This window comes from Crocodylus siamensis, chromosome 2 (genome assembly GCF_052110815.1).
Source record: "Crocodylus siamensis isolate JL-2025a chromosome 2, ASM5211081v1, whole genome shotgun sequence".
NCBI classification, from domain to species: domain Eukaryota; kingdom Metazoa; phylum Chordata; order Crocodylia; family Crocodylidae; genus Crocodylus; species Crocodylus siamensis.
The window spans coordinates 116121030-116147737 of record NC_143396.1 but is presented as its reverse complement, the minus strand read 5'-3'; the positions used below and the strand labels follow the sequence as shown (position 1 = coordinate 116147737).

Sequence of the window (26708 nt, the reverse complement as noted above, 5' to 3'; positions counted from 1 at the left end):
GCAGGCTTGGATAAATTATCTGAACAATCATGTAATATGAGTCTCCATTTTATCTTGTACAAATTTCATAAGCATGGATTACTCAGCCTTCATCAAGACGCTTGCTTGATTTTCAGCCAGTGGTGCAGAAATCCCAAAGGATGCAGAGAATGTGGAAAAAGATAAGACTCACATTAAATACAGGATACAAATACTTATGCACAAAAGAAAGTCATATATGGTAAATGATAGTTGTTAGTGCTCATTGAATATTATTTCCTTGAGATTAAGACGTAACAAGTTTTTGACTTCTGTATTATCAGAATATGTTATTCACAGACTATGTTTTCCTCACTGGGTTACATGCTACAAATGCTGTCTGAAAAACGTAAGTCATATGAACTGAATCCTCCTATACAGAGCTGCACGTTCAAGAGAATTGAAGATATACTTTGCTTCTGTTGTCATGGCAGAACAGGAATCCTATCTTTCATTCCTAGTAAAGAAGTTCTATTGAACATGCTTCAGGTTAGAAAGGAGTCAACAGCTACTGTCATCATTATATGTTGCTTTTACAGCTTCCTCTTTTCCTGGAGAGCTAATACCTCCTGTCAGTCCTCCAAACTGAGTACCCAGTCTCTCCTGACAGTTGCCTTTATCCGTCATAGAGGGAATGACTTTTCTCCAACTGCATCTAGGGTAAGATGTGTACTCCAACACTGTTTTGCTATCTAGCAGAAGCCATTAAATGCATTTAAAATATTTAAGATGCCATTAGGGACAGACATTGCACATAAACTCATGAACGACTAGTGCCTCCCAAGACTGGGTGGCAGTGTTGGCGGTGAGGTGGCACGTGGCCAACATCTATTGAAGCCAGCAGTAGCAGCAGCGGGGTAGGAGGTTGCAAGCAGTGATCAGAGACCACTCGCAGAAGCTGGCAGTAATGAGCATTGACCACCCACAGAAGCTGGTGGTACCAGCGAGCAGCGACCACCCACAGAGGCCAGTGGTGGTGGGGTGGGGATAGGGTGATGAACAGCGACTGCCTGCAGAAGCTGGCGGCAGCAGTGGTGACCAATCTCAGGGGAGGCACGTGCCCTGTCCCCCCCGGTGCCCACCCTACACATCACCTATGCATAAACCAGTTTAAGTGATCAGAAACTGGTTTAAACTTGTAACAGAAAAGACATTCAGTGCACATAAACCAGGTTCAAAATAGCCAAAACTGATCTGAGATAAACCTGATTGAATGTATCAGATTTAACTGGTTTGGCTCAAACCGGTTTATACAATGTCTGTTGCAAACCCCTTGCTGGTTTAAGATAAACCAGACTCCCCCAGCATCTTGGCATGTTCTCTGGGCTGGGCGGGACTCTCTGCTCCGGCCACGGGGCTGGCTCCTCCCCTTTGATCTCTAGCCGGAGCGGGGATGAGACACTGGCCATCATGGCCCCATTAAGACAAAGTGGGCAGGAAGGGGTGTGTGCCATGGGGGGAGTGTGTGGGGGTCCTTACACCCCCCACCCTCCCTCACACTCTGTCCAGCTGAGCTCTGCCCTCCTGCTGCCTCTCTAGGGGAGGAGGAGGAGAGGGAAGAGTTCCCCCAGCATGGAAAAGAGCCTCCCCCTGCCCTGGGGGGTGGGAAAGAGTCCCCCTCCGGGGCTGGGCAGTATTCCATAGAGCCACCTCTCCCCACCCTGCAGTGATGGGGGAGAAGCAGGGGGAAAAGTCCCCCTCTTGGGTTAGGCAGCTTCACAGAGCCCCTCTCCCCACCCCACTGCAGGGGGGGAGGAGGAGGGAAAACAGCCCCCCTGCCAGCACCGAACAGTCCCCCGCTCCTGGCCCTGCAGTGGTGGGGGAGAGGGAGGAGAGGGAAGAATTCCCCTCTGGGGCTGGGCAGCCCTGTATGCCCAGATTGCTTCTGGCTGTCAGGGTGCTGCCAGGGTGGGCCTGCCGGATCCTGGCCATGCCCCCACATCTCAGCTTAGCTCCCCTGTGGAAAGGAAGGGAGAGCTGCTCTACAACCCCCAGGCATCTGCCTTGAGCCACTGCAGGCATGTGCTGAACATCTATCCTCCTGCAAACTGGTTAAACTAACCTGCAAAGTCAATTCAGGCTCAGGCTTTTGTAATGTCTGTCCCTAGCCTAAAAGTTCTCCAGTTGGGACATTTCAGGGCTCACAGCAGGCACTCTAACCAACACAACTGTCCCCTGGCTGACAAACCAGAGCATGGAGCAATATATAGGTAGAATCAGCCACTTTACCTTAAACAACTCAATATGTCAGTTGTTATGTAAGCAATGTGATTCTAGTTTTCTTCCCTGATTGAGTGTCAAACCATTTAAAGATAAACAGAGCAAAAGGCAAACAGCAAATAACTGTTGTGTCCTGCATCATTTACTATGAATTTTCTAACAAACAGTAAGATTGACTAACATTGGTAAAACATTTAACTTCTGAACATTCCCAAATAATAAGCAACATGAATCAGTAATTCACAGCAGAATACATTTGCCATTTTTAACAGGTAGAGAAACTTCAGCATAAAGAAGCCAAGTAAGTTGGAACCAAAATCAACTGACGGACAGCAGCAGAGCTGGAAACACAACTCTGAAGCCTCTATCTCTGGCTTTCTCTTTCATTCATGCTCTTTTTTCCTACTTAATTTATTCAGATTGTGAATTCATGCAGAAGTGACAAACAGCTGCTAATAAATTCTTAACTGCCTCCTCCTTCTCTGTTGGATGGACTGAGATTCAAAACACTGACAGGACTGAGATTCAAAACCCTCTCTTAGTGCTGGTGCCTTGGTCAAGTTGCATTAGTCAAGACTTACTTCTTCAATGTCTGGCAGTATTTTATTCCCACTACTTTCTTTGGATCAGCTGTACCAGACATCATGTATAAATAAACTCAGGGAGAAAACAGTATTTTCTGTGCTAAAGGGAGTAAAATATTACATCACCCACTAGAATCCAGAAGACATAATTATGGGTCTATCCAACTCAAGGAGGTGGCTGGCTGATTTTGCAGGGAGATTGTGAGGTTAGCTGCCATTTTCATAGGCTGATCATGGTGGGACCCCCCCCCCATACTGAGGAGCCCCAGTGGCCCCACCCCTCAGCACTGAATGGCTGTGAGGACTGGCTGTTATATCTAGGAACCTACCAAAATTGTGATTTTGTGGGATTTGTGAAAATTGTGAAATCCAGCATTGCCCGCAAGAGCGGAAAAAGTCTGCAAAATCTGTCCCAAACAAGAGAAAACTTACTGAAAATAAAAAGTAGTCCTCATGGTGCTGTGTTCTGGTGGGCAGCACACCGGGGGGAAGGTGGGAGGGGGGCTGCCAGCATGAAGGGCTTGGTCTAATAAACGGTATTTTTTTTTTGTTTTTTGTGTGTCTTCTTGTCTCAGACCAACACGGCTACCAAGTACACCCTTGCCTTGGGCAGGCATTTATAGCAGTGACTCTTGTGTGGTATGCAATAAATTCAGCTGATTTCTAGGTTTTAGTTACTTTTGGAATTGTTATTCACTGAAGAATAATGATTAAAAGTGGTTCTGTCCAGTTAAGAGTCTTACACAGTTCTCTTATATGGTCAAAAGAGATAAAAATAGCTCTGTCCAAGTACAAGCTCCCAGCTCAATTATGGGATTAGCCTAACACAGATGCATGCAATGATGGACTTCTTTAGTGTATGTATTTTACACTGTCCCCATTCTGCCATGCAGAAAATCAGATATGGGGAGATAAGATTTAATCTATTACTTTTGCCTATATTTTTAAAAACCTAACTTAATTGCCATGAGTGCCCTCACCATTATTAAATGTACAAAAACTACATTGGTTCATCACAAAAGTTCTTGAATGTGAAGACATGGTAGAGTCTGAGCTTCACTATCTTAAGAAAAGATTCTAATTTTCTCTTAGATCACTTACAAAACATTTTACAGCTATATGCTAATGCAATGCTGTTGTAAGTGGAAGGAGTAATTTTCACTTGTGCTGTCTCTCTAGACATCCACATATTTTGTCCTCAAGATACTATAAAATCAGAAGCTTAGAAAAAAAATTCTGAATATTATAGCAACAGATCATTGTCGCTTGTTATTGTGAAAGCAACAGTCCCTTGTTACTGCAAAAGAAAAAACACCAGAGAAAGGAAAGAGAATTAGCTTCCATGGAGTTATAATGAAAATAGGCCTCTTCAGTCTGAAGTTCTTAAGTTTGTTATCACAGGATCATAGGAAAGTAGGGCTGGATGGGACCTCATGAGGTCATCTTATCTGACCCCCCTGCTCAAGCAGGGTCATCACCAGCCAATCCCTTTCTGAGTGTGATCCTTGAGTATGATTTTCTAACAACTCATCTATTAATTTACTTGAATCTAAGATTATCTTGAATCTAAAATGACCTCCTAATAATTAGATTTTGTATGGAAAATCTATAAATTTATGATAATTTTCCAGGTATAGCATCTAATTATAGGAGGGTCATCTTAAATTCATCCCTTCCTATGCTCCTATAGCAGGAATAGCAGGAAAAGCAGTGGGCAGGAGGGTCAGGTGGTCACCTTGTCCCTGTTTGCCCTGCCACCTGTACCCCCCACCCCCAGCTTCTCACAGCTTCTGTCCCTTCCCTCCCACTCCTCAGTCTCTTCCAAATCCCAGAGTAGATCATTTCCCATTGACCATCTCTTCTGCCCTATAATACAGACTGCTTTGCTAACATTCATCTAGGGATAGTGCCAAAAGGACTCCTTGATAACACCTCTGTGGCTTCCTCCCCTTCTCCACATGGGGGGACAGAAATGCTCGGGGCGGGGGGCGGGGCTGAAAGGAAAAGGATGGAGTCATGACTAGGCTGAAGTGCCTGGAACAAGAGCCTGGAAATGCTCTATACTGCAATTGGGATAAGACCAAGATACAACCAGCTCCAGGGTCAAGAAGTTGTAACTCTTTTACATTCCCACAGAGGTCTACCAAGCACATACTGAGGACAGATGAGAATCTAAACCTAGGCTTATCATCAATGCCAGTGGTTTTCAACCAACGGTACTATGTCTAAGGGGTCTGTGAAAGATGATACGATTAATCAAAAGTAGGTGAATATGCACACTTACAATTCAGAGGGGTCCGCACCTCCATTCAACATTTCCAAAAGAGTCCGCACCTCCACTTGAAAATTTTTAGGGATCCACAGATAATAAAAAAAGGTTGAAAACCACTGCTTTTTGCAAATAACCCACAAGATTTTTTTTCTTTATATCTTCTTTCCCCTACCTTGTTTGAAGCGTGAGCTTAAAAAACCCAGAAATCAAAGCAGAACAAGTCTGGTGCCATTTACAAAAGTTAACTTTGTGTCTTAAATCATCCCTGGGAAATTTACACTGCTTTTTCTCTGGTGTTTTGATCTGTCACAAGTAGAGGCTCTTGTGTTTAAATATAGCCGTTTTAGCCTTATGGCTTCATTGCCTGTGTGTGCATTTCCTCAACGTTATTTTATTTTACTCTGAAGGTGGGCTGAGCAAGGAAATCTGACGAAGCAGTGGGCTGTGCCCTTAGCCTCAGACAGCTCTCGCAGTCTTGTGAATGACTACATTAGAGAGTGCAGTACGCAGCAGGAGCAGCAGTGTGGTGCTCTGCTTCCCTAGCTCTGCCTGGCAGGCAAGTCTCAAGTTCAGTGAATATCTCTCGCTGCCAGAGAACTTTTCCATCTTCTGCAAATGAACACGGCCTAACTGCACCAGGAAAATGGGTACAGGGGATTATATCTGCATTACCATGAGTGGAGGGGCCCCCTGGGGCTTTAGACTGCAAGGTGGCAAGGAGCAAAAGCAGCCTTTGCAAATCGCCAAGGTAGGCTACAGGGATATTATCTGTGTGTTGTGACTGAAGGAGGGAAAAAAGTGACTGTTTGAATGAGACTTTTCAGTTTAAAACCTTCATGTGGGTTTTACTGTGGTGCAAGTTTTAAATCTGCCAGAAATGTTGTTGAGGCAGCTCTACAGGTGCAAGACCGATCATTTTAAATGCCCTTTACAAGGAGCACTTGTATTGGTACTAAAGAGGTACTCACAAGTGCCAGTCCTGTTTTCAGGCATGTAAAGGAATTGATGCATCTTTCCAATTCCCACTGAAATCAGTGGGTATTGTTGAGGAGGCTTAGTGCCCTGCAATATAAGTGTTCCGGATAGCAAACCCTGCCTTGACCATCCATTTGTGACTCCTTCTCTTGTCTTGCCATAGAAGAAATGAATGATTTAGCATGGGAAAATGTCCCTACTATTTTGGGAATCCTGGAAAGCATTATCCTGAGAATCCTGAGAATTACTGCTGTTTCCAGGGCTTATCCGGGAAACAGCATTAGCAGAGGTCAAATGTGCTCTAATATGTATTCCATGGATGATACTGAAAATTGTTGGCCATTCTATAGATAGTCTTTCTATATAAAATGAAATGAAAATGAATTATAGCGGTTTAAAGTTTAACTTACAAGAAATCTCTCTGAAAACTAACTTTGTAATTTGAAAAAAAAAAAGTATGTCTGTTTAAAATAAATGTTTTACTTCAGTACAAAGACTATGGCTTGCCATGGTTATTAGGAACTATGTAAATGTATGTTGCTACATTTGGTCTTCCTGGACAGGAGGTGATATTCTATCCATAGCTATGTTATCAGTACAAATCCATTGACTGCAATGGTATGAAAACAGAATTTGAACTAATGAGTACGATGTGTCCCGCCATGTAACCTGAAATCCAGGAGCTATCATATATTTATGCCCATACAATTGGAAGCAAAATAATACAAAGGAATATAATGCATTATCCTATAATAATCTCAGTGCTGGATATCCTGGTATATTCTTAGTATGTTGATGCATTATATTAGTTCTGTAATTTAAGCTCGTGTTTCTTTTAGCTGATAATATGCTTACCAACTACAGCTGCATTTATATAATAGGGTCAGTTAGTTTTTCAAATGCAGCAGAAATATTATATGCAGTTGTGAAGGATTTTATTTTGTTTTGAAATAGAGGACTGTGTCAGTTTTTTTACTAAGGAAATAGTATCTGGCATTCTCTTCTCTCTGAATGATTTCCAGCCGTAAAATTAACTTTATTCAGTAGTAAAGCTGCAGTTTATTGAACATAACTATCATGGTTTTTTTTTTTTAAATTAAGTATTGCTAATTTATGCTTGTTTTTAAACATTTTACAATATTCTAACAGATTATGAGAAAAACTAGCCTCTTGCTGGCATGCAACTGTTGCTTCCCAAGTAAATCTATCAGTATTAGCTGACAGAGGAATCCTGCCATCTAGTGAAAACTTTGAGGAAAAATGTCAAAAGTAACGAAATGGACAAAAGGGAGCGGCCTTTTTGTCAAACCAAAAGCAAATCCATGATAATTATGATGACATATGGTTTTGGTTCGACTCATCTCTATTTCAAACAAGAGGTTTTGCAAAATCAAATCCAGTAGCTCTCCCTCATCTGAACCAATAATGTTTGACATTGGCTGAGCCATTCAGACTAGTAACCATCATGGCCCCTCTCTAGAAAGAAGAATCAAGTATCTTTTAGATGTGGTAAATCATTACAGAAAAGTGTGTGTTTTTTCCTACAAAAAGGCCAAATAAAAGGCCAAGTAATGCAACAAATTGCACTTTGTGACATAAACCACATATATATGGGGGGGGTGTATACATACACACACATGCATACACACACATATATGTGTATCTTTATATCTTTAAGGGACTGTTGGTCAACTGAAGGCTTGTGGGGCTGGTTACAAACTCCCAGCTTTCCTTTCCTCTGCTGCTGCTTGTGATTTGGTCCATACCCAGAGTAACTGAAAGCTCGCACTTTTTGTCTGGCTGAAGGTACAGTTTAAGGCCAAGACTTTTTCTGAGATCCCACTTTGTCAGCCCCCCTCTCTTTCCCTCCCAACCCAGTGACCTTCCAGGAACAGAACAGTTAAAATCCAAACAGGGATCACTAGGAGCTCTGCTGTCAAGCTCTCCAAATGATGTTCACATCTAGAGTATCTCCAGGTCAGCCAGGTCCTTCCCCTCTCCCATTGTCAGACTCGAGGTGCCCGGATGGACCAGGGCTTGTGATCGGCTTGTGCCAATACATTTCCCCCTCTTTCTCCTGCACAACTTTTCTCCCTCCTAACTCCAAACAGCCTTTGCTCTGCTGCCAGCCTTCAGCCTGGAAGTACTCATGTATGGCACATTCTGTAGACAGAAAAAAATACAGGCTCATACTGTTATCAGCCTAGCAACTCCTCATGAGCGCTAATTGGAATAATCCTTAAAAAAACTGGGGGACTTTCCCCAAGATTTCCTAACTGTGTCTTTGATTGTGCAGATGATATGATATGTGGCCATATGGCAATTTTTCTATCCGGCTCAGCATTTAACAGTGAACCATTGTCCAAACTGTGTTACCATGTTTTTTTTAAAAGTTCAAGATCCCCGTCATCAGCTGGAATAAATCAGCCCAGTTTCAAAGATGTCAGTGGATCTCTGCCAATTTACAACCACAGAGGATCTGGTCCTCCATGTTTATTTCTGGCTTCAGCCTCTCTCTGCCAGCAAGAGCTGGGAATGCTGATGAGCTTTTGCTCTCAGAGGTGCCCAGTGCAATTTGAGTACAATGTAGTGCCGATGTGCTCTGGAGGAAAACCCACCCAGAGCCAGGCCCCCAGCAGAATGGGACCTGGGATGCACAACTGAAAGCATGAGAAGTGTAAAGCAGAGGGAAATGAGATAATCCATGAAGCTGTGACAAAGACAGGGGGAAAATTGCTTCTATTGCACTTATACAAGGAAACATTGGATATATAACAAACAGAAAAGATCACTAGTCATACTGATCTCTGTTCAAAATTGTTTTTGCAATATGCTGCTTAATTTATATTTGCTGCAAAAAATAGTTTTATTATAGTTAACAAAAAGATGACATATGACTGGGTGATACCTGACCAATTGTCCCATTTTCACAGTCCATAAAACAAACAAAAGTCCCTTGAAAATTGCTGAGAGTCTTGTCTAGATGTATGGAGCAGGGTCTGTTTTTCTCATTCCAAGAGTTGTTGGAGGGGTAGTAGTCCCCACACCCCAAAGTTTCATTATTGTCTCTGGATTATTTTTTACTTACTCAGAATACTCACACCACATCATGTATGTGTGTCCTTATAAAATGATGTCCTTAAATCCTCATATAATAATGTCTGGTTTTTTATGTTAAAATCCCAATAAAATCACAGGCTCATAATGTGGTGGCAGAATTCACCTGCTTACAAAAACTCATCTTTAAATAAGATTCAAACTACTCTGACCATTTTAATTCCAGTTATTTGGAGGGTGGCAAGGAAGGGAATAATTCTCACTCAGAACAAACTTTGATTTAACAAAAATGTTTGTCCCATTTGATGCAAAGCTGCTAAAGCCATTAATCTACCAAAAATATACCCTCCCAACAGTTCATTAATAAATACATTATGGAAATATTTTAGAGTTTTATTTAAAGAGGGTTTTCCTATATTTTATTAAGAAATTGGCTATACAACATTTTAAACCCAAGAACAGAATTGTGAGGTCAGATATACAGTGAACATACTAAGGCCCCATTCATGACACATTCCTATTTAGAATAGCAAAAGCCTAAGGGTTTTCCTGAAGCAGGAAAATGGTTCTGAAATAACAGTAAGAACTGCCTCAGATGATAAGACATTTGAGAATAAGCTGTCCTTTGGGCCCATGTCCCTGTTTTCACAATGACACAAGTGAAGGACTGAAGGCCAACCTTATTTTTGAATGCCCATTTTGTACTTTTTCCTGAAATCTACTCAGAACTTTAAATTAACCAAATATCTGTATAACTTACCTTTAAAAACCCACTTAAAAGAAAAACATGACTTTCCAGTTTAGTTCTCTGATTTTTCCTGCCAAACACCATTACATTATGTGGGGTGGGGTGGGGGAGAAGGGCGGCAGATTCATTCCTAGTATCATGCTATTGAGAAATCGAATGACTTTACACCATGGATGCATTTGATTTATTATGTGTAACAAATAGCAGGTTAATGATCTCATTTACTTATATCTGTCAAAGTCTTGTTAGCTTAAGGTAGGGGACTTATTTGCAGAGTTCAACTAGTCAAGCACCATACGTTCCATTACTCAGACCCCTGCACATTTCAAAGGAAATTCAATCCTTTTTTCCATATCACTACCCTAAAAGAAAAAAAGAATTACCAGTGAAAGTAAAAAAGAACAGGCTCCAGTTCCCTCTGAACTATTATGTAGAATGTTTTATTAATGCTTGAGACTCTAGGGACAGATATTACACCTAAACCAGTTTAAGTGATGAGAAACTGGTTTAAACCTGTAACAGAACAGATGTTCAGAACGCATAAACCAGTTTGAAAATGGCTCCAACTGGTTTGAGATAAACCTGGTTGAATGTAGTATCAGACTTAACTGATTTGGCTCATATCGGTTTACTCAATGTCTGTCCCAGACACCTTGCTAGTTTAAGATAAACCAGACTCCTCCAGCATCTTGGCATGCTCTCTGGACTGAGTGGGGCTCTTTGCTTCACAGCAGGGCTGGCCCTTCCCCTCTGCTCCCTGGCTGCACCTCTGGCAGAGACTTGCAGGCACAGAGTGTCTGCCTGGCTTCTTCCTCCTAAGCAGGGATTATTCTTCCCACCCCTCTGCCTTACACAGACACCTCAGTAGTAGCTAGCATTCTGGCTACAGTCTGTGCTGTGGGAAATAAAAAAGTTGGACAGGTATTTGGAGCTAATCAACAGTAGTTTAATGTCCTTCCCTGGAAAAGCTGTTTAAGAAGAGTGAGAGAGGCTTTGTTTTCTTAATGGGTTGATAAACAGTTAGGGGTGATGAACATTCCCTGCTGGGCTGTTCAGGAGAGGGGGGGACATCAGAGTGTCCTTCCAGGGCCTGGCCACACCCCTTAAGTTCAGCACCGTGAAGCAAAGGGAGGGCTGGCCTAGTGCCCCCCAGTTTCTAGCCTGAGCCACTGCAGGCATGTGCCTGCATTTCTAGAATGAAAAGAGAATGTCTATCCACCTCCAAATTGGTTCAAGCTTTGCAGGTTAGACTAACCAGCAAAGATTGAATCAATTCAGGCTCAACATCTGTCTCTAGCCTAGGGGAATTAGTACTATTGAGAAATGTGCCTCATTTCAAGTTCTGAGAATATTCTGAATATAAACGTGTTTATGTATCAAAGCTTTCTTTCCAAAGGTATCAAGCTGACATGTTTTATCTCCATGAGCACAAACACTGGACCTGATCTTACAAACATTGGGCTTGATCCTGCTTTTTCTGATATGAATGACAAAATAATATATGATTTTGCTAGGGGAAAGAATGGATATTTTTTGTAAAACAGTAACAGAGATTTACCATATATTTTGCAGTAGAGGTGAATTCTCTGCAAACTTCAGAAAATATATTTTCTAGAGTGAGATAAAAACCACTGTAAATTTCCCTTCCTTTGTTTTAATTTGTATAAGGTTGAGGATATGCCCAGACATTAAACTAAGATTGAACTAAACTCAGGTTAGGTCAGTCTAAGTACCAAATTGTACATATATTTACGGTGCTTAGATTGGGCAAAAAATGGCCTGCCTGATATAATTTAGTTCACCTAAAGAAGTGCACTATGTAGATCAGGCTAACTTGTACCCACACCTTTGGAATGCAACCCTGGGAAAGCCCCAGGGCTGCATTTTTCCTACCTCATCCCCCATCCTCCAACCCCCTCTCTCCTTCTGGCTGGACACCTGACCTCCCCATCCATGGATCTGTTAACCCCCCCACCTGGATTTATTTAAATTGTTCCTGGTGTGGCTCCTGGTACTGATGAACATGTGCACAAGCAGAGATTCAATCTATGATCACACAGTTTAAAGCAAACCGTGTGATCATAGACGGAGTCCCATGAAAGTGTTCATATGTCCTAAGTGCCTAACAGCAGCTGGAAAAACTTTTGTACTGGAAGGTCAAAAGCTGAGTGTATTTTTTGGAAACACTAGAATGAATTAATTGCAACACTTTGGGTGCATCTACATATTGCTGCACAGTGACATTGCTACAATGCTGTGCTTTAGTACTTCCTTTTGGAAGTACTAAACCATGGCGCTGTACAGGCAGTTACTGCACCATGCGTGTAGCACATGGTTAGATTTCACCACTACATCAACGTAGTGATGCAGTATACTGGGGGAACGTTGCCACTATGGTGACGTACATGCCAGTCACATGTAGACCCATGTAATCTCTACGTCACCATAGTGCACCATACAGCGAGATAGCTCATCACTATATCACTGTAAGGCAACATGCAAATGCTCCCTTTAGGAAGAATATTTGCATCCAAAAAGTTTTGCTTTCACATAAAACATTTTTATACATCAAACCTAAAAAATTTTACATTGAAATCTCCAATTTTTTTGGTTTCAGATTCTTTTTGTAAATATTAACCATAGATCTAGCTCAAATCATGAGATACTTGACTAATTTAGGGTTCAAAGAAAACCAATTAGGTTTGCCAAAACTAAGAACAGACCATTTTGCCATCCCTGGATAAATAACAATATTTTTGTGTTTTATCTTTATTTCACAATGAAACTATGCCAGCTGTGCCAAAGGCAATTGGTCACACAATTATATTAGTTTTAGGCATCTGTCCAACAAAACTCTCTGGTTGCAATTTCAATTTCAAATTCACTTCACTGGGTTCAAAGGAACCTGAAACTGAAACAAAGGATTGAAACCACCTGAACTGATGCTGATAAAAGTTCATATTCAGGTACCTTCATTAATGTTGAATAAGAGCAGTGGTGGAATCCTACTCATACTAGGGACTAATTCACTTTCTCTGTATTCTGACCAAAATTAGTATAATTGAAATGCTTGATGCTTGCAGGATGACAACAAGGGTACGTTCAAAGAGAAATCTTTTATAGTTTCCCTAGAAAGGGAAAACTATATCATATTTGAAAGTGTGTCAACTAATGTCTCAAAAAATACAATTGTAAATACAACTTTATAGCTTGTGTTTAAAAATCTTTGCTGGTCGTGGTTATCCCAGTAATGACTTTCAAGCAGAGTTGGAATGAGCTCATATGTTTTTAAACTCAACTTGTCCTAAGTTGTGTTTAAAACTGTTTGTTAAAGTTTATTAGCTAATGCATTTCAAATATAACTCATTTTTCCAGTCTGAAACCCCTATTTTGAAATTCACTCCTCTTCCCAGTCTGACAGCCTATATTTATAGGTACTCAAGGTACCCTGTAAGGTCTGGTTACACAGTCCTTTGCTCAAGATGTTGTTTGATTCAGTTGCATTTCTCTCCCTTTTCTGAAGGAGATTTTACTGGATCCTTTACTTAGAACTAAACCAATTTAATAACTGATATAATTTTGCATACACACACAGGCCCCAATTCAGCTTCTATTGGCAAATCTTCAGTTGACTATAACAAGGCAGGAACAAGCCATTACAGAGATTTGATTAACTTATTTTGAAAATCAAAACAATAAAATAAGTTTGCCAAAACCAAGTTGAGACTGGCTAGTTCTGAACAACACTGACTCTGAGAATTGTATCATTGCCTTTTCAGAACAAGAAAGGCATTGTAAAAATATTTTGCAGTGTACCTTAACTAGTGGAGGAGGGTCTATCTGGACCTGTGAATTCTTAAGGCACTTAGTTGTGGAGAAAATTTTTGCACTCCAATAGCTGTGCGAAGGGAACTTTTCAGTACTAAGACACTGACAATTTAGGATTGTGTTGCTAAATGGACACGTGAATATTTACCCTATTTTTAACATGCACCCTACATACCACATTAGTTTTAGCATGCCTTCTAAAAGCATTTAAGCAAATCCAGATAGATAGATAGACAGTTCAGAGAGATATATACATTTGTAATTGTTTCTAATAGATAAACTTCAAAACTTATATTAGGAGAGTTTCCAGTGGGACAGAGAGAACAATACAATGCATATTTGCTCATTCTAAAGACAGCAAAGGCTGTATCCAAATATGAATTACATTAGTTCCTTTGTATAGCGTTTGGCTTCGTTGATTGAGTCTTTTGTTAGAAACACTTAAAATATATCCCAAGGCATTATTGTAGTTTACTTCATGTTATTTGCATATTATTTGTATTGTGAACATAGTAATAAGGATTTTCTGGCCCAATTCAAAACAAAGCATCATGAGAGAATATTATGTTTATGAAATCTTTTAGGATTATATCATATTGTAAAAGGATAATCCCAGTTCTTGTGCACATCACAGAAAGAGCTTTACTCTTCCTAATAGAGAACCCATTGCAGTTCATACTCATCTTTAAAAAATAAATTTTTAAAAGACGCCACAATTGCAGGATAGTTTTCATTTTCTGTGCAGATTATTAGTCTTCGTGGTTGCACATATAACAGTTTCTGCATGGACAAATATGCCACGTGTGCTACAGGCTTGAAATTTAAGGAACAAAGCTTATAAAGATAAAGCAGGATGCTACTAAAGTCAGTGTTGTAGCCCTATAGTAATGAATAACTAATATCCTTAATGACAGACAGATATTCCTGAATATCTTCAGTATTCTTTGCCCTTAAACTCTGTGTCAGATAGGTGAACCACAGAAGTGTGCCACAAATTAGCCTCATGCCCTTCTTGAGCTCAACTCTGACCCCTTTGCCCTGCTCTATCTGCTGCTCTGCTTTCTGCCCCTTGTCCTGTACTCTCTGCCCTATCTGCTGTTCTGCTCTCTGTTCCTTTCCTTACCTGCTGCTGTGCTGTCTGTCCTCTCTGCTACCTAACCATGTGCCACAGACAGAGGCTGCCCATAACACCGATGCAAAGCACACCACAGGCTGCCCTGCCCCCCGCCCCCCTGAACTAGCAAAATATTAATGCTTTCTGCAGTGACAGGAGAAATGTTGCATCTTTGTTCTAAAATCTGAGCAGTTAAAACTGCCTTAGAGAAAGCCTTGTGAAAAAAACTCCCTTATTTTCCCATTGAACTCAATGGGAGTTTTGCCTTGACTTTATGAGCAGAGGGATGGGACTTTAAAACAACAGATTGTTGTGTAATTATTTAATTAGAAGCATAAATTATGAACAAAACTCCTCATGGGGAAGGGCTGATGTGATTAAGTCACTGATCTACTTTATTCAGTAACCTGCTGTTAGCAAAGGTCAGCACTTGAAGACTTCTGCCATCCTTTTACCAGCTGAACAGTTCTGTTGGTGGAGAGTGAGCCACAGTCACTTTGAACACTATGGATGCTTGTAGCCAATATCAATGAATACTGTAAAATTTCAAATGAAATGACAGAATGACTTGTTTTGGAAACAGAAGTGGGATAAAGTGATATACCCCTCCGCCAATTACCTCATGTTTAATCTCAAAATGTAAGCAATTTGAGTAGGGGTCGGGTCATACTAGCCTGCTTTTGTGCACTCGGATAGCAATAATTAATGATGTAATTTAGAAAAAATAGACATCTCCCTGAGCGTATATGTTTCATTTTCATGCATGTCCCGGAGGTCTTTACAGAGCCAGATACTGCCAACATTTCTGTTTATACGTTTAAAAAAAGAGAAACTTTAATGCTCGTGAATCAGGCTTCAGCAACAGCATAACAAACAAGAGCTCTTTATTTACTGTGGTCTTATCGACATAGGAGAGAAATGACTGGAATTAGTTATCCCAGTGTAACTTTTCATGTGGGAATTGCTCCTTTCACCCACAGTTTCATGTCACTCTAGAAGTGGTTTAAACTAAGATAAAAAGACACTCTTATTCCAAAAGAGTATTTGTTTACATGGCTGCTTTGCCAGTATTACTATAGTGGTTTACCTATACCAATATAATGACACTGATGCACTTAGTGAAACTTCTGTGTAAACATAGGGAGATCTGGGATTTGAAAAGGGAGTGCAGAAGCAGCAGCCAGTGATGCAGGGCTGGATGCATCCCAATACCAGCCTGTCTCCCCACCGGGCGGGGCGGGGGGCAACCCATAGTACAGGAGCCAAAGCCACCACTATCAGCATCCCCTTCCTTCCCCTCTGTGCTCAGTGGTACCTTCTCTCCTATTCCTTTCCTTTCCTTGCTCTCTCCACTTACATCTCTGGTTGCAGGAAGGGGAGACACTCCTGTCACACCCACTGTCCTGGTCATCCTGCCCCAGTCCAGCTGGGGCAGCTGGAAGTGATATCAAACAGGGAGGAGAAATGTGCTACCACTGCTATTGTCCCCATCTGATCCTGGGTTTCTGGTTAAGCCAGGCTCCTCATGCAGCCCAGCTGGAACTGAGTGGGAGCTGCTCTGGAGCTCCTCCCACCCCTGAGTCCAGGGGCAATGTGTATGGGGTGCATGGGAGTGCACATGCACCCCCTGAGTGTGCTGGTGCACCCCCTGACCAGCCATGCTCACCACTCAGGCAACAGGTGGGGGGGCAGGCAGAAGTGCCAGTTCCCCCCCTACAAGTGCCAGCTGGGGAGTGCTGCTCCCAGAAGCGGCCACAGCCACTTCCAGAAGCGGCCACAGCGATCGATCGGACACCTCACAGTTGGCTGCAGGGGACCCCCCCCCCACATTGGTGAGATTTGCTGTGGGGAACCCCCTCCCCTGTCAGCAAGATTGGGCATGGGAAGACCCACCCTGGTCGCTGACTGGTCACTGGTGGGGCATGTCCCCCCCTGACTAAGATGGTACCAGTTGCTCATGCCTGGCTTAGGCAAGAATACCCGTGGGTGGGGGAAGGAGTGTGGTCTGGAAGATGGGGTGCAATGTACCACTGTACCTTATTTGGATCTGGCTCAGGTTCACATGTAAACAAGCCCTCCAACCATAGAGGTGGTAGATGTTGCCACTATCCATGTGTCCTCACACTACCTCACCAATGTTCCTCAAGTATAACCACAATGGGCCATATAGCTACTTCTCTCTACTCTTTTCAACTCCTTGGGTTCTCTGTCTGCAAGGGTGACAGGTGGGGGTTGGGCACACAGGTTCTTTTGAAAATGCCATTGAACACCTAGATACAGCTTTAGGGGCCTTTTCTGTTGGGTTGAAATAATGATTGCCGCCTTTTGTGGAAGTTGGTGGATTCAAATTATTGCTGAACACTTTCTCCCAAAAATGAACTATTATGTGGCACAGAATCCTAGAAGTTGCCAAGGTACAGCTGATGCAATTGCTGCATAGCATTCTGTATCTTGTTCTCCAAATTACATTTTGCTGTTTTGTGGAGTTCATTTCAGACTCCAGCTGCTAACTTTCATTATTTTAAAATGAAAAGAACATGTAGGAATCATCTGAAATGAAGAAATAATTTCACTATATTATTATCATCTATTCATAGCCAGTTGCCTTGAAAAGTTGTGGAAATAATAGTCAACAATAGTTGTGGAAGAGATGTATATGTGTGTTCAAATCAGGAGCATTTACTGGATTGTAGACTGTTTTAGACTAACTCTAACATAAAAAATGTGTTGTAAGGTACTTGTGGTATAGGAAGGTACTCATTTAATTTTCTTAACTGCAGTTTCAAAAATGAAAAACAATATAAAATTACGTAATTGGTTAAAGACGAATATTTTATTTTAAACAACTTTTGGTATAAGTCTTATTTTAGTGGACTGGTCAAGTAGGTAATAACTCGATGATCTACTAAGGTCCCTTCCCACCCCTAAATGTATATGAAAGTTATCAGTTAAATTTTGTCTTTAGATGTGGTGCATGTTGATAAGTATATGTAAGAAGATTCTGTTAATTTAAGGGAATGAATTATAATGACCCAACAGTACCACTTTTACTTGAACTATCATCATGTATATATGACCAAATCAGTTTCACACTGTTCATACTGCAGGTATAGTATTATGGAATATCACCAGATGGTGCTGTTACCATCTTACAAATTCTGATTAGCTGAATGTATAGGTACTTATATTGTAGAAACACCTGCCATTAGTTCTGGTGCTCTTTTTATGGCAGCTGTTCTATACCATGCAGGAGTAGTGCCAACAGAAGATACGTGCACATAAAACAAAACCAGAAGTATATAACATCATGATGGGCACACCATTCCACACCCTGTCATTTGCTATTTGCACACTATACCTCATGTACACTTAGAATGTAATCTCTTTAACAAAAGGACCACCTGTTTCTACCAATGTTTGACATTTTGAAGTTAAATGAAATTTCAAAAATGGACCCAAAAGGAAAAATTTTGGAACTTCCATTTTGCAGGAAATGTAAACAAATTTTTTTTTTTTATTCTAAATCAGAGCTAAAACACTTTTAAATGTAAAAATTCCCAGAAAATATTACTATAAAATAATTGTAGCTGTTGGGTACCCTAAAATAATAATCCAATATGAAGTAATATAAACTTTTTTAACTCAAAATTAAAAGGACCATTTGCAAAGGTAGGTATAAAATAGAACCTTCCCAGCTCAGCCTGCTAATTTGTGATTTGTATAGTTCTACTTTGTTCCACTGTCAGTATACTTTGCTGCTTGACCTAATTTACCACAAAATAAGACCATTTTGAAAATGGTGGGCAATCCCCAGACAAAAACCTGAGGTTGAGCAAATTTGTTCTGAAAAAGCAAATTTCCACCTCATTTATCATACCCTGAAACTTAAGGCACAGATAGAAAAGCAGCTCCCCATTGTAACTCATGAAGCTTCTCAGGAAGTGCAATGAGTTACAACAATCCCCTGGACCCAACAGAAGTTCCTGGGGGTTGGGGAATCCAGCTGCTGTTTAGAATGGTGCAGGGCCCAGGGCAGTCACCCTGATTCACCCCCCGCTAGGGACGGCCCTCCCTACATACACTATTTTTTGAAAAAGCACAGCCTCTGTGAATTTTCCACCTACATTTGAAAGACTTAGAATATCTGGATAAGATGTTTTTGTGTTTATCTAAACCAAATCTAAATTCTGAACCAGCAATGGACCCAACCCCATGTCTCTGGATTGGAAAACCTCTGAAATTTGTTGAGTTGATTGAAAACTCAAATGCTTAAAATTTGATATAATGTCTATCACCATAGTGCCAAACTAGACCCAGATCAGATTAAACTGGATAACAAAACCACCTAGGCACCCCTAATTTTGGGGTGTTGAAATCTCTCTTAATTTACAGCTCATTTCTTCTTGGAAATATCTTGAAGTAAACCTATCAGTAGATATACTAGTAAAATGGTGTCCTTTGTACTTTGCAGGCCATCTGGAAAATTTTATCAAAAGCTTTCTGAGTTCATGGGATGATTAGCGATTCAAACAGTGGTTTTATTTTCAAACTGCTATAATTTAGCAGAGGGAAAATATTCCAAACCTTCATAGTTAGGATTATAATTCTGTAACTATACAGCAATTGTGAAAAGTAAACTTGTGAATCTACATTAATCTAATATGAAGAGACATTGAGTAGCTTTTTTACTACACTGAAGAGAACAGAACAAAAAGGAACATGATAATTAGTTTGGGAAGACTGTCATCTTTGAGGTCCATCATAGGGCTTTTTTAATGTTAATGCATGAACAAATTAAGCATTGAAATGCATTTAATGAAAACGGTGCCATACTGTGTACAAACTAATGTGCTTTATTCAGTTATTGTTTTCTTCAAACCAAAATTTCCATAGCTGGCCTTTACAGATCAGAATTAACATGAACTCACATTTGGTGTTCTTGACTAAAGCCAAAGTAAGTACTGCAGTGAACTGTCCCCATCAACCTCAGACCTGGGCCCTTTGGATTTCTGTTTAATTAGGCTTTGGAGAATTCAGATGAGGCATGGTTCATCAACTTCTGGGTAATGAAGTAAAAGTGAAGAAACAAAAGTTGAACCATATTTTAGCAAAATCTTAAAACTGGAAAGAGTGGGGAAGTGGCTTCATGTCTACAAGAAAAATGCTTTCAGGGATTCAACAGAAGTGTAGGCAACCCAGCTTACATAGCATAAGAACCAACTTGAACTTTCTACCTGACTTGAACTGTACTAAAATACATCTTTTTTCTCTCTTTTGTTTGCTTGAGGTTTGAAGATCCTCAGCGTAACTTTTTTCTGACTAGTTTTCTGTTTTTGACCACTTCTTGTTCCAACAAGAGCCAAAAATACTGTACAGTTTCCAGAACAAGAGGACTTATCACTGGTCCACATCCTTACTTTTATTCAAAATAATGGCTCCCTCTTTGTGGCCTTCTCAGAATAGGTCACCTGCTGATACTGTCCCATGCTACATTGATGTTTTTCAAGTTAAAGAAAGAAACTTTCTGCTTTTGTTGACAGGCTTTTTGGATCTAATCAACACGTAGCTTAATGACCTTCCTTGGAAAAGCTGCTTAAGAAGAGCTTGAACTAATGGAGAGAGGCTTTGTTTTCTTAATGGGTTGATAAACACTGAATTAGGGGTGATAAATATTCCCTACTGGGTTGCTCATGGGGAGTGGGGGAGGACATCAGTGCATCCTGCTGGGGCCTGGCCATGCCCACCTCAGCTCAGCCCTGTGGAAGGGAGGGGAGGGGAGCTCTATTGCTCCTCCTCCTCCCTTCTCTCCCCCTGGCTTCTATCCTGAACCACTGTAGGCATGTGCCTGAATTTTTTCAGTCCAGACGGGATGTCTGTGTGGTTACAAACCAGTTTAGCCTAGACAGGAGCAAAGATTGAATCAATTCAGGCTCAGGCCTTTTGAAAGTCTGTCCCTAGCCCTAGGGACTGAAACTAACGGTTGGAGGTTGGGTTTCAGTTACAGAGCTCATCTACATTAGACATTTACTGTGCACAGTAAATGTCTCAGCATCTACATGTGTGCCCCCATTAGGGCTCACAAAACTAATAAACTCTGCAGCAGGGTAGTACTTTTTGTACAATACAATACTACCCTGCTGTGGAGTTTTTTCACATACAGCACCATACATATAGATATTGGCCAAATGGCTGGAGCATGAGGGTGTTTCATGGGGCTGCCTGCTGGCTAATCCCACACTGAAGCACCCTCATGACCCAGCCAGCCCCTCTGCAGCAAACCAAGCCTGGTCAGAGCAGCCATGGGCTGGCAAGCTGCCCCTCCTAGGCCTCTTGTTAGCCCAGGGCTGCTGCAACCCAATGCAATGTGCTGTAGTCAATGTGCAGATGCATGCCCAGGAGCTTCCTGGGAGCAATAAACTGCAGAGCAATAAGCTGTCCCCTAATGGCATGTGCTCCACAGGCTATTGCTGCCCCCTAATAGCACATGTAGATGTCCCCAAAAACTCTCAAGTTTGCATAATATGGTGGAAAGCTCATCTTGAATAGGTTTCTTTGAGATTTCTGAAAGACTAGTGTGCAATGCTTCTCAATGGGAAGGAGAAGGAAACAGTTTGCAACACGATTTAATCCTTCATCTATACAGAAATAACTTCATTTGATACATTTGCACAACATTCCCTCCCTTAGTCTGAATGTTAATCTAGAGTTTGAATAAGTAATTCTCAGTCAGGGTACCATAGCACCAGGGGTGCCAAGAGATCCTTTTTAGGGTTTCCCAAAATATTAGCGCTGTTCGGCATGCAAACAGGTCACAAGATAGACCCAAAGATTTCAGATAGGAATTCATAGCATTATAAATATTCTCACCTGTTGCAGTTCTGAGTTCTTTGCAACAGAACAAATGCACCATTATTTTATAAGTAAACTAGTAAAAGCTAAGAACTGGCATGTTCTAAGGGGTTCCCTGTGTTTAATGAGGGATGCCTTGTTTCTAAGGAAGCACCGCTAGGTTCAATAGAAGATGAGAATCAATGGGGGATAAAAAAAATTCTATTTACCATGGCCCTCTTATCAGGAAAATATCTGTAGAGCTGTTAAAAGCATTTGTCATCATGGGCTAAAGATTCAGCCCTGGAATATATGCAAGGACTTCCCATTGACTCCAAAGGAAGTTGTATGTGGGTATCTCAGAAATGAATACGATCTTTAGGCAGAAGGAATAAGAGCTAGTGATGTCTGAAAGATGGGAAGAAAAAGATAATGTACATGTATATTCATAGCTAATATCATGCAAAAAACTGCCATGTCACTTTTCAAAGGATTGAATTCTGGATACATGTTCCTGGAGTTTTACATGAGTGTCAAATTCATATAACCCTGGAATCTCAAAGCACAGGTCAGTGGAAATTGCAGGGATTCACCTTGGTTTCCTGGCTTACCAATGCAAAATTGTGGATTTCACACAAAGCCTCCAAATCAGCCTACATGGGTCCAATCTCATTCAAAAAGCTTCCTAAACCCATAAATAATGTGTTTTCCCATTTGTAATATGATCCCCAAACAAGTGAGGTTAACATGCTCTAAGGTTTCCAAGTGGGCTTTTCACTTGGCTCTTCTCGAGCCTAATATACACATGGCTTCTGCACCAGTTTAATTATTTTAGTTGAGAGGTGCAGTTTTTTAGTGAAAGAGTACCAGTCAACATCAGTGAACATTTAGTGTAGCTGGGCACATGTCAATATAAAATATCTCCTATACCAGTAAAGATAATTTCTTTTGAGCACTTTTACACTGAACTGTGCCCACAGCCAGGGATGTATACCTCCTTAACTATACTGGTTTTAAACCCAGATATGACTCCTCTTTATATCACACTCCATTTATTATCACAGCTTTCATCAGTGCCGGCCAATTTCTATACATAACAATGCAAAAAGATCCCTCCATTTACTCTTAGTTTAAATATTCACAAACCACTGAATGTCAACAACTACGGTGATCTCTGTTGGCTAAATTACCAACCCGTGTCACAGTTATGAATGATGTTCTCAAAGCAAGCAGTTATTGCCAAAGCCATTTGCCTTGCTGAAGAAACATATGTAAAGATACACAATAGCAAATTTTTTTTGAAATAATGGTAAGATTGGCTTGTCAGGTGCTTGGTTGGTTCCTGGACATTGAAGGTACCACCAGCACTTGAGTTGGCTTGCCTAGGGCTATAACGTCATGAGCTATTTATCTCCTAGATAAATTGTGTAAAGCGGGGGTTGGCAACTTACCTCTCACAGAGCCACTGAATCCAGCCTTCCACTCACCCCACTCCTCCACAGATACACTGTAGGGAGCTTGGTATGACCAGGTTGCATAGGGCTTTCCCAGCCATTGAAAAGATTCTTGGGGGTAAGGGGGGCCATACTGGTATTCCCTCTAAGTCAGTGATTGGGACTGGTATGTCCCTTCTCCAATCCTAATTATGCTACTGCCTACTACTGGTATAGAGTGCATGAGTTCTTATCATGTAGTATACTTTTTGGGGTGTGCTTGTGAAAATCTTGAAAAAGAGATAAAAAAGATTAATAAAAGTGTCAGAAAGTGGCATGCAAGAGAAGAAGAGGCATAAGCCTGCCCAGCCTTTTGTGCAGTGATATAGCCTCTCCTCCCCTCAGTCAGTTAGTATATAATTTTTAAAATGGTAAACTGTTTATGGTTTTTACTTTATTGGTTATGTTAGATGTTAAATAAATGTTGGTTGGACATTACATAAGCTCTACAAAAGTACCAAAGGAGGTTGTAAATTGTAACCCCTCCAGATTTAGCCATGGTTCTGCCCTTGGTGATGTACTCAGAATATGAGTAAAGCATATTTTGTGGACGCTCAGGTAAACTCTGCATGCAGAATGACAATGATCTTAACTCTTGATGTCAGTTTGTGAACCACTTCTCTGTCATGTGCCACCTCCTGATATGCAGCTCCCATTACTGTCAACACTGCTTAATGTCACAGGCTTTTGTTGGTCCCATGTGTGTGACATGATAAGGATTCGGCTGTAATTAAGGTGATAGAGGAACACCATGTAGGCCAAACCTCTCAACCAACTGACAATGTCTGGTAAAAATCATACTGCAATTGCTTTAAGGAACGTCACTGTTCAGCAGTGAGGACCATTTGCATTCAAGCCTTGCTCAGAGTTAGAACACAATTGCCCAATATAGAGTTTATGGAATAGACTGTGTCTGCATAGGCTGCATTAATGGACTCTCCCCTTCTTCCTCCATACCACTCTACTACTGCATCCTTCCTGGAACAGTAACCTGTGCAGCACCATTGCAGGTTCAGTCACATATCTGTTCCCTGTATCTTTAAATACCTTTGTAAGAGGTCTCGGAAGGTCAGTTGTCCAAGAGGGGTGCATGTTCCTTGTAGGCATTTCCTGCAACCTGCTCCCTACATTCAGGACCTTCTGCATCTGCAGAGGGCACTGGACTAGGGCATGTTTCTACGTGCGGATTCCTGGGTCCTACTAGGTTTAAAATGGAAGAAGAAGTGAAACTAGATCTGTAAAATAGTGTAATTTCCCTTTGACTCAAATGTACTTCTGTGTGTGTGTATATATGTCTGTGTGTGTTTCTTTTAGGAGTGCTTTTTGTGCAGGTCAGGCTGAAATCTCATGATTCATACTGATTTTGCAAAATGGCTGTGAGCAGACTGTTCAGTAAGGGAGCACTCTAAATTGTAAGGCTTAATCTGACTAATGTCACAGAAGGTTGAGCATAAGTGGGAGACATGCCAGTGGTAGAGAAGATTTCCCTAGTTACACACAACTATTTTATTAATGGCCATATATAGGTCTGTAAGAGAAAGGTAAGTTTCAGGGTAAAATAATAAAGTAAAAGAGAATCTGGGGGTTGACTTCTCCTTTAAATTTAGTCTCATTTATAAAGGCAGTGGCTTATGACATCTGCTTAAAGACTCTCCAGGCCTTATAAAGCATATTTCCTAGAAAAGCAAGGGAGGGCACTAGTAGTTGCTACAAAACAGAACATCAAAATAGACATTTCCACCAGAATTAGTTTAATGAGGGTGATGCTGGCAAAGTCATAGCCATTTTCTGAGGCAACATGAGTCAGCTTAACTTCTTTTTTGGAAAAAGAAAAGCAGCACTGTAAGTTACAGTCCTGTTCTGGTGCTTAAACAGCACACACAAGCATTACACCTTTAGTCTTGTTGGTTTTTTGTCAGTGACATGAGTTCCTCAACCAAAAAATTACCGCTATTGAATTCTGAGCTGTGTAGGACAACTCAGGTGATTTTATGATTACTGCTTTAAATGGGGACAAATTATATCCTTAAGGAAGGACATGGTCTGCAAGGGTTATAGATCACAGGTACTATAGGGAAGCATTTGACTAAGCATTTTATGGACTAATTCAGAACTGGCCCATACAAGTGTTTGTGTTTTCTAGGTCTGCTCTTACCATGTATCTGCCTTTCTTAATCCTAGCTCATTGTCTTCAAAACCTTGGACAACTGCATGACAGCTCAAGGCAGATACAGCCACCACGGCAGGCTCCCTCATAGACTGATATGTTCCCCCTGACTAATGTGCTGTCTTAATGTCAGACATTTCCTGTGGATTATTTTTCTTTTCACCAAGAAGGTCTGAAACAAGGCACAATGTATGTTGGAGGAGGACGAGATTGAGTGAATTCCATTTCCTGTTTTATTTGTGTCTCCTCTCTTTGAGCTTGTATTTGACCTCAGTCTGGGAGCTGGCATACCCTCCTTGCTCAGATCTAAAGGGAAATATTACACTGGGGATTTTTGTTTTTCTGGTTGCCAATTTCCTAATCTCCATGAGCACAAGCATTTGCAAACTGTCCCTTTTAACTCTGTACAAAGTAAAGCATTCTCTTATTTTCTTATATAATTGGGCTGTGCTCACTCTTACAATAAACTGTGCAGATCTGGCATCATTCTAGAAACTGGTCATAGTGAGGTTACTTGATGTAGCTGGTTGTGATAGAGACAGAAATCATTGAATGGCTGCAGAGTATGCAAATAAAAACAAAAACAATGGACACCATAAAAAATGAAAAAAAACCCAGCCAAGCTGAGCTTTGTCTATACTTGTCGAAAGGCTGTTGGAGTGAAGCATTCTGAATGGTAAGTAGGTATTTTATAGGGATAAATGAATTTGCTCAAACCATACAAGTTTAAGCTAAATCCATTAAAAATAAGTTCTTTTGTGTTCATTTATATATTCCAGATGTTTGCAAGACAACCAAGATTATCGTCCTCCTGTTTTTTTTTCCTGTTTGGTTCATTTTGTTGTTAATTTTAGAAAATGCTTGAAGTCCAGTTATTACCCCACAGCTGGATTGTAACTTGAACAGTAAACAGGCTTATTCCCAACAGCATTTTCACATGATTTTTCTTCATCTTTACACTACTTACCGTTTATAGTTTTGGTATGAAAGACCAAGGAATATAAGTCCATGCATGTTTCAATTTCTACTGTTTATTTCAGCACAGCTAGTCACAATGGCCCATATCATCCTGTGGTGTAACTCCCCAGAAATCAATGGAGCTACACCAGGAGAATCCTCATGTGCATTTTCTCTACAGTTGGAGAAAAAATACGTTTAGTAGGATAAAAGGAACAAAGGAAGATGACTAGGAGATAACATTATGATAAAATAATCAAAGCTGCATTAACTATGCATAATATCCATCAAAGATGTGATTATCTTACACCAGATTTCAAATGTGTAAGATTTCAAAATAGAGAAATGATCCAATAACACCAAAATTCAGAATAGATTCTGAAGTGTGGGTTCCCAAAATATGGCCTGTGGAGCAAATACAGCCTGCAAGTCCTTTTGATGGAGCTC

The 26708-nt window shown here is 40.8% G+C and overlaps 1 protein-coding gene across 1 annotated transcript in view; it reads left to right on the top strand.

Moving 5' to 3' along the window:
- Window positions 1-5590: 5590 nt before the first annotated feature.
- Window positions 5591-26708, top strand: part of SYNPO2 (synaptopodin 2) — a 143283-nt gene continuing 122165 nt past the window's right edge. Inside the window, exon 1 of the mRNA XM_090036640.1 lies at window positions 5591-5842. Coding sequence (XP_089892766.1) covers window positions 5738-5842 — 105 coding nt within the window. The 5' untranslated portion in view covers window positions 5591-5737. The remainder of the gene's footprint in view (window positions 5843-26708) is intronic.